At 45.4% G+C, this 13,799-nt stretch overlaps 1 protein-coding gene across 5 annotated transcripts in view; it reads right to left on the bottom strand.

The window, feature by feature from the left end:
* Positions 1-13,799, bottom strand: part of vipr1b (vasoactive intestinal peptide receptor 1b) — a 38,820-nt gene that overhangs the window by 12,850 nt on the left and 12,171 nt on the right. For all 5 annotated transcript variants that reach the window (XR_012929395.1, XR_012929396.1, XM_076050504.1 and 2 more), the window contains 2 exons: positions 9,739-9,829; positions 6,801-6,911 (listed from right to left, as the gene is read on the bottom strand). Coding sequence is in view for 3 of the 5 variants with exons in the window: in XM_076050504.1 (XP_075906619.1) it covers positions 6,801-6,911; positions 9,739-9,829 (202 nt within the window). In the remaining 2 variants the exon portion in view is untranslated. The remainder of the gene's footprint in view (positions 1-6,800; positions 6,912-9,738; positions 9,830-13,799) is intronic.

Raw genomic sequence — 13,799 nt, 5'->3', positions numbered from 1 at the left:
CGACCTGTTGTGTCACTGCACGCAACCAGGAAGCCAGGCGCAGACCGCTGCACTGCTCAAGTGAGCCCCAATCGATAAGAGCGTTATCAGCGCCGGCAGAAAAGCAGTTGGCTGCCGCAGTTATCGACATTCTCATCCTCCACAAAATCAGAAAAAAAGAAAAAGAAAGAACGTTTGGATGAGATTAAACAAGATTTAAGGATGTGCCCAGAATATGCTAAATGTACGCGTGCAAAATGTATTTTATCAGTGTTTTTTCAACGCTGAAGTGAAAAACATGAAGAATTTTAATGCTTCAATTGCCTTGCCTTTGTTTTGCATAATTCTCTTCTTCCCGCTGTTTCTCAGACTGAGGGCGCTCTATTAACACCACAGCAGACGGTCTTGTTTTGGGGTTTATGACTAAAACAAAGCCAAATGAGCAACGTGTGGCGTGGTTACAAATGTTACACTGCAGAGATTTTCCTGGTAATCACTCAGCCGCGCATCGAGCTGTGGGGCCGCGGGAGGTTGGCGTGAGCGGCTTAACCTACACGACACCTCGACGGCGGCGTGTGCAATGGGGGTCCGTCGCGAACAGACCCAATTACGAGCAGAATGCGGCAGCGTGCTGGAGGCGGACGGAGATCGATATCTACTCAGCGGGACACAGGTATCGTGTTCTCACTGTCTTCACTGGTTCAGAGCGAAATTACAGCTTTGCCCAGATAAGGAGGCGTGCCAAGTGGAACTTAACGCTAGATCCAACGGGTCTACACCTTGGGTATCCATCCTGTAAAGGATCCATGCAGCGCAATTGCAAAGGGGAGTCAAAACTTTGCAGGTATTTTGAGTTGACTGAGAAAACTCTTCAGTGCCAATTTCAAGCCATTCCTTCTCAGGGAAAAAGTAATTTTGCACAGCAGCATCCGCGCTGATCTCTGACGCAGCAGCCGCTGTTTAAGGCTCATCCTGGCTTCTTATTCCCCCGTCTTCCTTTGTGGTTTTGCTGAGCTTTGAGCAGTCGCTTCTCGCCTCTGTTCCCCCCGCTCCTTTTCCCCTCAAAGAGAACTGAGCGACTGTGGATTCAGGATTCTACGACCAGAAAATTCTACCTGTAAGTAAAATGGTAAGACGGCAGGTTTCAGAGCTGTAGCTGCGTTTCCATGACAGTTTTTCGCAAAATAAAGCCGATATTCCTAAAACAAAGACAAAGTACAATTGCGATTTGCAGGTGCTTCCATTGAATGGTACGAAGCGCATGCACAAGTTTGTCTGCTGTCAAGAATGGTTGTTATATTTTTCGCTTTGATTACCTGTAAAAACTATTGCGCGTCCTCCTCCGTCCAAACATAACGCGCCATTTCCACTTGATGTCATGTCTTCCATGACACTTTTGCGATATAACTCTTGAGAGGTTTTTCCAAGTTTAGGTGTTTCCATTACCAGCAGTTTTTTATTGCGCTATTTAGGTTTTGCGCAATTTTAGGGGTCATGGAAACGCAGCTACTGACATATGTGAGCCCCAGCTGCTGTGTAAGTTTATTAACCCAGCCCACTTTGGAATTGGATAAAAACAAGTTTGCATTATTTTGTGCACAGTGCACAGAGTAATTAGAATTGAGAACAAACGGGTAGCTTTAGCCTCCCTCCATTTAGCATCACAAACTGACAGCGGTGACTGTTCTTGCACCTGCAGCACCCTTTTGCAATGTTTTTTTTCATCTCATGCTTTTGGGCACAATTGTTCCGGAACAGAGTTTCGATCCATTAAAACTACCATGTGTACTACAACTAACATTATTTTTCATTCATTCTCTTTTTTTTTTCTAACAGAAAGTAACAGAAAGCTGTACTGACCTCCAACTGCACGGTATGAAAGTTCACTCTGCAGTTAAGCACAAACTCTTGCACAACGTGCCATCTTCAGTACAAGATGTACAGTCTACCAGTGTGAGTGCTCAGTTTAGCACAGGATCTCGGCTAAATCAGGTCCTTTCATGGATGTGTGGCTCTACTACACACACACACACACACACACACACACACACACACACACACACACACACAAAACTCCAACAACCCGCTTCTGTGGTTTCCATGATGAGCCATTTAAGAGGACATATGCACCTGCTATTAAAAATTAAGCATAATAAAAAAAAAACCCTGAATGGAAGCTTTCAAGTCTGCGAACTAATCTACAGTCAGCGATGAGGCCAAGTGGAGCGTCCAGCCACTCTGAAAGATTTAGTGCCGTCTTGCGGAATATTGCATGAGGAGCGGGAAAGGACAGCAAAGAACCTGGAGGCACTGTGGCTTCGTCCGGGCACAAGGACGTCCGCTGGACGGAAAAATCTCATTTGGATTGAACAGTTTCAGCACATTCACGGCACGTGAAGGAGACTTTAAAGTGGAAAAATTCGTTTTGTAAGAGCCTCGGGGGCAGACTGGCAACGCTGGCCAGGAATTAAAATAAGAGTGGATGGACTAAATGAAATTAACTACAAATTAAAGAATTATTCATATATGTATGTATATATATATATATATATATATATATATATATATATATATATATATATATATATATATATATATATATATATATATATATATATATATATATATATATATATATATGTATGTATGTATATATATATATATATATATATGTATATATACATATATATACGCACACACACATGCAGTGAAATTAACTGAGGCTAATTTCCAACTCAGCCCTGATAAAAGGCGGCCCTGAAAGGAAGCAGAAGACGACTGCCTCTTGAAACGAGGTGTTTTGTAACACGATCAGCTGCAAGTTGTCACTGGATGAAGAGGAGAAAAGGACAGCGTGACGCTGTGGCGTGATCTTGATGAATGCGGCTCAACTTAATCCGAGCAACCGTATACACGCCACACGTCGTCGCTTCCGCTCCACACTGCGCAAGCTAAGAAGAGTGAAGCGACAATCTATTTCTTACGGGGCGCGGAGTGATGCCACATAGAGATGCACATGTCGGAGATAATTCTTCTTATCGCTCGCTCAAGACTTCTCTTCTGAAACTCAATTTTCAGGTGACGTTTTTAAACTGTAGTCCTCCATCTTGATATCCAAAACTCAATCAGACTTGGAGTAACATTAAGATCCAGTCTGAGAATTATTAAATGACAAAATCATGTGCTTGGATCTTCCGTAAAATCCCACAATGGCAATGCAGCGCTGGGGTTATTATTTTAAAAGCAAATTTTGAAAGATTCACTTCAAATTCACTCATTCAGGGAGTCATTCAGCAAAGTGCACTGGTGCTATCTTTTCCAGCTCTTCCTTGTGTGCTGCTTCTAGTGGCCTGTTTTGCAGAGAAAAGATTGTTGGTTTTTTTGGACTATCTGTTATACGTGTCGTTCTTTTTGTGTTGTTTTTTTTTTGGGGTCACAATGCACTCCTCTTGATTCGTCACGCTCACACGGGACGACGGGGAGACACTGACAGGAAGGATGATTCTCCGAGTGATGCTGGTCCTGATGGGGCCGAATGGGGAGAAAGTGGAAGTGCCATCGCTGGCAGTGCAGCTGGGCCATTTACAGGGGGAAAAAAAGACGACCCCGGCTTGGGTCGTGGTCACCTTCTCTTTTCGCATCTCGGGTGATTCACAACAGATCTGGGCTGATGAATGAAACCCAGGTCGTGTCTTGCTGTGCAATCCTTTTCTTCCTCTGGAGACAGAGGGCTAAGGAAAATATTTGTCATCACATGCCTTCTACACAATGTAGAGCAACCAATGATCCGGCTTTCTGCCGTTTTCATTCTTTCCTGCAGTGCTCAGGGACACAGTGGCTATAGGGGTTGTTATTCAATGAAATATTGGCCGTAAACATGTTTATGTTCTCACTGACGACATATAAAGGCTCATGGACAAGGTGTTATATGCCATAGTTACAGACATTGCTATTTGTCTGCGTGTTTCTGTCTGTTGAGAAGATAATACGTGTACAGATTCCAATCTCTTATATTTATAATAATATACATGTATAAAGAGTCTTGCAGAGCGAAATTCCCTCCAACTGAAAATGTTATTGGTTACTTGGCATTGCAACAACCAAACCCAGCAACTGCTTTATCGTTGAGCCCAATGAAATACCACTAATTAAAACAACCTCTAACAAATCCTCATTACACAAAGACCTAATTGAGACTTTCTTTGATGCTACCAAAAGTTCCGCTACAAAAAGACTCCAAAGTTACAAATGCAAATGAAGCTGCAAGAGGACATTGCTTACCTAAGAGTATTTGGGGCAAGATAAATATTTATTTATTGTTTGCAGTCTCTGAAAAACACCGTGCCTGTGCAGTGGCCTAGTTTGCACACGCTAAATAACAGCACTATCATATTTTTTTTCATTATCTTTGTACTTTTCCTTTCCATCAGCACAGGAGGGATAACTGCATTCTCCATCTTTGAAGTGTGACATTTCGCACGGTGCCTAATTCAGACTATTTCAGGTGCAAAGTGCCTGTGAGTGTAGTGTCGGTCCCAGAAGAGCCGAAGAACGTGACACATTAGCAGGTTCCGCCAGCGTTTTTAGGGACTGTGCAGCTATTAGCATTTGGACTGCAGTCTGAAAATTGGTGTGAAATGCCATGTCTTTTTTCCCCTTACCCTGCAAAGCTTCCAGAAGTTCGAAGAGGCCAAATGTAAAATTTGTGGAAACACAGACACGTGAAAAGGCAACATTTTGGGAAATGTGTCTGATTTGCCGCGGCCAAGTTGAGAATAGATCTTTACTTTAAAGCTGTCTGACCATCAGGCCCTGTGTATTTTACACCAAACCCAAACCCACTATACCCTATTTTTACCCATTAACGCAAGAAGTTATTGCAAAACAACAATACAACTTCAAAGTTTGTTGCGGGAGTAGGCAGGAAAAGCAAACATTTATTCATGATAAAAATCCAATTTCTAGCTGTTTACTTTTCATCCAGGATTCCGGCGGTACAGCTTCACACGGTGAGATTATGCAAAAAGTGCCCCAGATCTCCAGAACACAGCATCCAGCTAAAAACGATTCTTTGTTGCGTCTTCCACAAGCTCACGATTGCACAACAAGAAGGAGCCCACAGAGCGGTCCCAGGGGGCTCGACGCACACCTGGGTGGCGGTGATGTCACAGAGGGCTTATTTCTAGAACTTTTTGCACACATTCCAGTCTGGAGGGTGGAATGAAGGACAGAAGCAACGGATGGACTCATTGCTAGACGACAGGGATTTTCTTTTTTTTTTTAAGGAGACAATATTAAATTGCATCTAATAAATAAGGAGTTCAAAGTCAACATCAGGTTTCTAGGTGGTGCCATTAAAATAACCTATAAAACAAGCATGAAAGGGAAGCAAGAGAGACAAAGTCTGGGAAGAGCCTGAACTAAAAGTGGAAGATGTTTCTCTTTCTTATCTAGTTTCGGCAACTCAGGCCTTGTTCTGCCCTCCTCCTCCTCTGTGCCTCTTCCAAGATAAAGGTTACGGTCTGAGCTGGAAGGATTTTTTTTGTTTTGTTTTGTTTTCTCAGACCCTGACGGTAATCTGGGGCTGGAGTTTTATGTGCACATTTTAAATCTGGCCTCTCATCTGCCAGAAATGTACCGTTTTCACAGTAAACCCGGATTTTCCGGGATTTGCCCCTTTTGGTCCGACGCACCTGCAGAAACGCCTGATTTATCTCAAGCAGTCAGTTTGCAGGGTCAACACACACCCCCACACTCCAAGATGACGGCCCATTCATTTCAATGAAGTTGCTCACCCACCGCACATGCCAAAATAAGCTTTTGACTTCCGCAGTCATGGGCCCATCGAGCAATGTGCAGTCGTGTCACTTCCCGTCATGCTTCTGTAACTCACAAGATCTGTTTGGCCAATCAGAACGATTCTGGAGAACGTCACTTACAGACACGTCAGGTTGCAGCCAATCAGAACGAGCTGAGACACAGCAGCACGTGCGACGTTGTGATGTCACGCTGGGAATAAACTCTTTTCTGGTGATTTTCTGGCTTTTATCATTTTTTTAAACAGCTAAAAGGCCATAACTGAAAAATCTACAATAAAAAGATTTGCTGTGAATCGCGTTTCAGGTCACAGTCCTGTCAGCCGTTTTAAAGCTGTTTTTTTTTTTTTGTCTTACGATCTATGGGAAAAATGCTTTTTGGGCCCATGGGATTTGTTTTGCTGCAGTACCATGTACATCCATGGGTCAACAGCAACGTGGGTGACATTCTTCTGGGGCAATTCCTGGTGTGAAGATGCCACTTTAGTCTTACAATAAGGAGCACAGACATTAAACGTCAAAGGTTGCATTTTTTTTTTTTTTGATTAGATTCATCCATGCCATACATTTTTTATGAGCTAAATGAATTACGATACACCCCTCTTAAGAGTTGTGCTGAGGGCTTTCTGGACCATTGCTAATAACTCTTGCCTGTCCTCGCAAGATAATATTAAAACCGCCGGCTCGATGGCTTTGATGTTCCGTTTTTATGAAGACGTTTCATCCTCTTCCTTGTCCTCAAGCACGACTGTATGCAAATTTTTTTTTAAATACCAAAACACTCGAAGGCAGGATGTAAATCTCTGAATGTCCACAGAGGCTCTGAGCCAAAATCAAAAGGTCTGCTCAACCCCAATGTACCTCAGCATTGGAAAAAAAGAAAGACGATGAGTTAAACCCGAAATTATTGATATTTTTTTTTCATAAAAACTGAAGCTCCAATGATTTTCCTACACCTGAAAATGGTAGCAGACATCGACATGCACTGAGGGAGCGAGCGTTTACCTCTGTGGTGGTCGTTGAAATAACTGAAGTAAGTGGGGCAGGTGATGGTGACCACCTCTCCGACTCTGGCCGACGGCCAACACGTGATGGCGTCCCACATGCCTTGGCAGCCTGCAAGCCGAGCAGGGGAGAGACAATTACACGGCATCACTCAAGCCTGCGGGAGTCGCGCACACATGCAGCACAGCAACGGGAACAAAGCGGGATTCAATATAAAACAGTATCAAGTTCACTTTTTAATAAAAAAAAGACTGGTTTCCTCAAGTTTAAGAGCAAATAAAAGTATTTTACGCAATGTTAAAAGCATAAAATGGATATACTAGCTGCTCAAGTTGCACTTAAACTACTTTAAGGGGCACTGTCGGTCAATAGTGCTCTCAGCTGAATGCACGGACGAAGACCTGTATGTGGCCATCGGGGGCAGCGCAGCAGCTTTTAGTGATATTTCGGGAGGTTTTTCGAAGTTCAGGCCTTTCCACTACCAGTTTTTTATTGCGATGCAGTACTTAGGTTTTGCCCAATTCTAGGGAAGATGGAAATGCAGCATGTTTGACTGCATTGTTCCTGTCAAATGAATAAATTAAACAACCAAGACGAACTGAGGCCTCCAGAGGCAGCGTGAAACGCAACACACATCATGCAGCGACATTAACTTTGCACAGTTTCCTGTTTCTGACTTCACGCTTTGCCGGCATGCGACGACAACAACGGCTGGACGCCAGAGTACACAAACCATAAATAATGCGACTGCTCTGTTTCACCGCCGCACAATACGAGCTGCGAACATATGGCTCGCCTCGCAGATGTGTGCCGCGCTAATTTATTTATTAGAGACGTGACCTCTGACAGCCGCCGCCACCCCCTCCCCCCAACCTTCCTGTGGAGGAAGCAGATAGGGAAGCGGAGAAATGAGGGCCATTGCAGAGATAAGGAGAAAAACTGTTCCCATGCACGCAGTCATACACAGAAAAGAAACGACTCTTGGGGACAGACTGTTCTTTTCTTTTCTTCGCCGTGTATAATGAGACCAAATAGAGAGTAAGGAGAACTCATTTTCAGTGTGATGCAGAGTTATTTTGTGCCGTGTTAATGGGCATGAACGCAATTTTCTGCCCGTTGGCTCCGCCCCCTGTCCACGTAATGCTCTGTAGTTTACCGCTCATTCACAGCAGAGCTCGGGCTGGTCATTAAATGTTTGCCCACACACGCGGCGGCTGATCCAGACATCGATGTTGTTGAGGTTGCCGGATTTGCAGGTCGGAATCAGGAGGAGAGTGGCAGGCGAACATGTTATCTCTAAAGTACAATATGCTTTTGTGTGATTGTGGCACCTCTGAGAAAATAATCAATGATGAGCCAGGATGGGCAAAGCTGCGTTTAATATTTTTGGCTCAGTGGGCCTTGTTAATCACCACGTGGCACTTCTGAGTGGATTAGCTACCGCCTGCTTCATTCAGGTGTCCAGATTTTATATGCATGAAGGTGGACACTTAAAGGTCCTAGAAATTTCTTTTCCAAAGAGCGTGGATATGATTACTAAAAAAAGAATCAAATAAAAATTGGGCAAAGTAAAATGAAACTGACTCTATTGACCTGTGCTGCTCATGTAGAACCGGAAGGCAGCACCAGGGAATCGGACCCTGCAGAAAAAGTGCCACATTACAGCAACTAAAACACGGCTGCATTAAAGTGACACGAAATTATGATTTACTGCAGCCCACTTTCAATCCATTGCCCTGTTGTTTTACATCCATTTTGCTCATTAGATTTCACATCTATGCCAAAAAAAAAAAATGGACTAAGTGGAACGAGAGCCGGGGAAAGCTGCAAAAATCTAAAAAATGCTAATTAGAAAAGCGCCAGTGTGCAAATGAGCAAATTTTGAAATTAACATAATGAGTAAAAGGAGCCTGGAGTTAATCTGTGGGATGTGGAGTTTGCTCTTTTCGTCCATTTAGTTCATACAACAGTCGAGCGCCAAACATCCAAACATGAATGCTTAAAGGTGCAGGGAAGTTTCACACCTACACAGGGACACGTCTGTGGCGGAGGTGGAGAACAGCTTGTCCTCGGTGCATTGCAAAGGTCAAAGGTCAATATCCAACATGCCTCTAACTAACTCTGCTTGGACAGTGGGTGACTCTTCAGTGCTGGGATGGGGGAGGTTTTTTTGGTTGGAGAAAGTCACGGCAAAAACAGAGCAACTAAAAAAAAACAAAAACGTTTTGTTGTTATTCTAATTCCTCGCTACCTCCCTGCTGGTGGCGGCTCTGTAGCGCCTTTATTTCAGCTCTCTGTCCAGTACATTTCGCGCCCTCAGGGGTGGTTGATAAAGCCGATGTGTGTGGGGGGGGGAGGCGAAGAGGAAAATGCCGCCGTTGCAGGGATTTGGATCTGAAATAAAGGAGACGGTCACTAATCTACAGCGACCAGCTGCGGCTAAATCAGTTAAAAACATCAAACTGGGGATGCGACAACATCCAAGAGCTCCTCGCAGCTCTTTACAGAGATGATTAAGGCCGCCGGAATTGTAGCCATCACACAGAGGCAGGCTGCCCTCGCTGAGAGCCTCCACACACGGGCGTGACAACATGTCACCTTTGCTTATTTAGCGTTGACAGGTAAAAGGAATCGCAGAGGCAGCTCACTGAGGGACCTGTGTTAAGGCCCTATGGATGCATAAGTGCCTCGCAACTACAGTTTCCACCTTGAAGTGGGTGGGAGAGGGGGCTGGGCGTCATGAAGCTCCGCCCTGCGTTCGTCCCCAATGAGATTCAAGATTCAAGAATGTTTTATTTGTCACCTCTCACGTTATGCGGCGGTGAAATGGCAGTGAAATTCCACATTCAAGGCGGTGCTGCAACTCAGTTTGCTCTGAACAGTCAAATGATTTCCCCGCATGCAATCGGAAAGAGGGGACGCGTGCGCGTCGAGCGACCTGAGGTGACGTTCCCGGCGGTGCTGTTCTCGCAGCGCTCCCTATCCAGCTCGATCTCGTTGACCACGTCGCACTTCTGCAGCGGCGAAACCTGCGGGGAGGAGGACAGAGTGCAACAGTAAACCTCTACGTGTTCATTTTGAAAACATGACAGACACTGACCTTTGGCGACGCCGGGCACAGCAGAAGGGTTTCCACCCGGCGCGTACACTCACCAGCCACTTCATTAGGTACATCTCATTAGGTTCATCATCACCGTAGCCTTTCTATGGTCTCCAACTGGTCTGTTCAATCTTCTCTGACCTGTGACCTTTTTATTTCTCCATGCAACTGCTGCTCGCTACACAGACTGGCAAATTTGCTATTCACGTTTGCGAGCCATTGATCATTTCACCTTCGAAAAAGGGGTGGTGAGTGTTTGCGCTCATTAATCTTTCATTGTGATTATTCAGAGTGCAAAAACATTCGACTTTTAGACCAAACTCCTGCTTCCATTAAGCTGCCTTTCGCCTGGTATATACAGTAGATGCTATCAAGGCAAACAGATTAGAGCAGTGGAGTGAGAGAGAGTCCAGTCAGTAATCTACTACGACTGTTCATCTGGGTGAGCAGAGGCTGACAAATGCGAAGTGACAGCCGGCAGAGGAGCAGTGGGTCAGTGAAAATGTGTCGCACTGGTGAGGCAAATCTTAGAAGGTCAGTGGAGACAAGGAAAGAGGAGAGGGCGCGGGGTGAGTTCATGAACTCCTGTCGCTACAGCAGAGACAACCGCGTACGAGAGTGGAGACCAGAGCAGGGACGAGATCGGGCCCAAGAAACCAGGACCATCCTGACCCCAACCCGATTCCAGAGATAAGCAAACAAAATTAAGGCTGTTGACTTTAATTCTGGGTTGAGAAGAGCGCTACGTTGCACACCGGAAGCAAAATATACAGACCGCAGGGTTAAGGTTAGAAAAAAAGCAGTACTAAATTACCGATGTAACGATGTAACGATGGTCACTCATGCTTTAATTTTCGCCAGCAGCAGCTCTCACTATACGCGTTGTTGCGTGCTTAATGCCTCCGTGGGGGAGGGGGGGCGTAGAATCACCCCGGCGGTGAGCTACAATCATCTGAACAAGACACGCACTCAGAAAATCTCACCTGAGGATCAGATACACACACGCACGTCAATACAAACTGTGTTTTCCGCAGGAATCAGATGGAGCGGCGACGCCTCGGACATTGATTTCCAGCGCAGCCGATGCAAGAAGTGTGAAATTAATCCAATGAAAGCGCAGCAGGGAAATAAAGAAGAGCGCTCGACTTTGTGTCCGTCACAAAAACTGCCCACAGCACAGCAAGAGCAAAATTCCTATCTTAATGCTGTGAAGATTTTCATTTGTTTTCCAACGAGTGCTTGGATTTTTTTTTTTTTTTTTTTTTAATGTTGAGTGTCTTTAATTTTGCAGCAACCGGGATTCCCGCTGGGAAATAACCTCATCATGAAAATTATCCCTATTCTTCTAATCACTAGCGACTTAATCAGCTGCCTTCACTAAATCGTCTGTGAGCCCACCTAATTGTTGATTACAAGCAAAAACCTTCATCTCTCTATTTTCCTTTCTGTCAAATGAGCAAAGTAAAAAGAAAAACCCCTCTGGACATCTCCCATCACCACGTCTGCACCTGATCACGCAATTACGCCACCTATACTGCTGCACGACTGAGGACACGCCCAGCAAGCAAGTCCCTGCCAGACATCATACTGCCCCCTAGAGGCACCCTATCAACAGACTGCATTCATATAGACGTAAACTTGGCCGCCCACAAAAAAGTGAACTTGCTCGTCATGCAACTTTCTGCACTTTTTACTGAGAGCACACTAGTGTTATTACATCAGCCACACTTCCACATTGACCTAAGTTAACCTATTTCCGACAATGACCCCTCGACGCTGCAACTCCATCCACGAGGATGTGAAACTTATCACAATCTGAAGAACTTTGCACAAGAGGAGGTTTTGTCTGCCAGAAAAAAATCAACGCTTCCTGAAGTAACAGCAACAACACTGTCCGACTGATGTTGCGATGTCCCTAATTTAACCTCGTTCATCATTGTTTGACAAGGGGATTGTCAAACAATCACCCGTATGGTGGATAAATTGGATTTAATTGTGGAAGTGGAACATGAAATAATAAAATCAGTTTTGCACTCTGGATTTTTTAGGAATTACTAGCCAGTTGCTGGCCATCTCTGTGTTAACCATTAATGCTGCATAAACAGACGAAAAAATGTGAGCAAAGTTCGTCATAAGCGCAGATATGATAGCGGAATGTGTGCATGGACTCTCACTGTACACAAGATCAAGCTCCCTGCATTGCATACAGATTAGTTCTTGTCTGACCAAACATACTGTAAACAGACACAGAGTACAGATGGGAAGGGGGTCAGGGGGGTGGGGGGGAGTGAAAGCAAACACAGCATGAGCATTGATGGGGAAGTTAAATTTGCAGCGTTTTGTCTGAGAGTAGAGAACGTGCTGCAAATACAGAGTTCATGGCTAAGATGGGCAGTGGATATATCGGTGGAATGCTGCTTAGGTTGGAAGTGCCGAGTGGGAGGCCTAAAGAAGACCAAGGAGGAAATTGATGGATATACTGAACGGGGACGTGGAGTTAATTGCTGTGAGAAGAGGACGCAGAGGAAGTGGTTAGATGGAAGCAGGTGATTGGCTGGTGATTGGCTGGTGATTGGCGGAAAAGGAAACCGAGGGATTGAACCGTGAAGGTCGCTAACTAAAAACGGTATACCGCAGCCTCGGAGACACAAACAAACCAACCAACAGCATCTCCACCAGCTCGACTGAAAAAAACACCCCGTCGGCCGCGTTTGCATGCCGCCAGGCCGCGCACTTCAAGGCTGTGAGCGGCTGCAGCATCAAACGGCTGCCGGTCTCGCCTCGCTCGAGCCAAAGGCAGCGATCGGATGATGAGCAGGGAGAAAATGAGGATAGACAGTGCGCGTTTGTGCGCAAGAGTTTGTCTTTCTTTCACGAGAGCAGCAGCCCCGCCAATCATCCCCCCGTGTCGAGCCGTTTCTATGATGGGCGGTTTGGCGGGTAAGCATGGAGAGAACACGCACTGGAACGGAATTAAGCAGCTGAACGCTTTTCCCCACCTGGCTGAGAAACCACTGGGTCTGCGCGTTGAGTCACCCAGAGGGCTAATCACGCTGATCTCTGGAAGTGAGATGGCAAGGCTGCTCGGCCGTAGTCCAGGATGAAAAATGCAGATGGGGAACCTCTGAGTAGCAACTGTACAAGGCCAAGTCCAACACAGTCAGACTCATTGTTTTCCAGCAGATTGCATGTCAAGTTACCTAATAGTATTGGGTTCTTGCCTGCTGCGCGGCGAACCTCAAAAATCAAACCTCAATCAATTAGGCGCTGCACGGACGCGGCCATTTTCTGCACAATGCCGCTTCCAGCATACCAACTTCCTTGGAGACCGGCAGAATGCCCCCAGGGGTCTCGATGCTGGGAATGTACTGGTGCCTGCCTTTCACTTGATTACACTCCACGGTAGACCACTACCCTCAACCACCAATGGGAATTACAGGGACATACCGTGCCCTTAAAATGAGCCTTTACAATGAGCTAACCCTCAAGTACCCTGCAGGTGGTGTTCCAGATGAAAGGTTTGACTACAAGACTTGGCTCTTTGCTGCAACGGGTCATTGTGCTAAGGGGGGACTCCTTCTGATAAGCAAACATGATGGCAGGCTCTTTTACACGGCCGCCTAATGACATGCGGATAAAAATGTACCGCAGCACGTTTCAGTGAGTGTCACGCCTGCAATTTGTATCCAGCACAATTTCCTAATGGAAGTTCCTACAGCTACAGGAAATATATGCTATCGGGTAACCTTTGCCTTTCCTCTGCATAAAAAAGTCTGAAATTTCCATCTCAGATCCACTTCCAAACGAGGGAAATGCAAAATCCAAGCTCTTAGCCGGGACTAGGATCCCCATAACGTTCTTCTTTATCAATTATTCGTCATACTTTTGCATTTATGATG

Source organism: Nelusetta ayraudi, unplaced genomic scaffold (genome assembly GCF_046127955.1).
Source record: "Nelusetta ayraudi isolate G7.1 ecotype Tasmania unplaced genomic scaffold, CSIRO-AGI_Nayr_v1 ptg000127l, whole genome shotgun sequence".
Lineage (NCBI taxonomy): Eukaryota > Metazoa > Chordata > Actinopteri > Tetraodontiformes > Monacanthidae > Nelusetta > Nelusetta ayraudi.
Note: the sequence above shows the minus strand (reverse complement) of the source record. Positions and strands in the feature narration are given on the sequence as shown.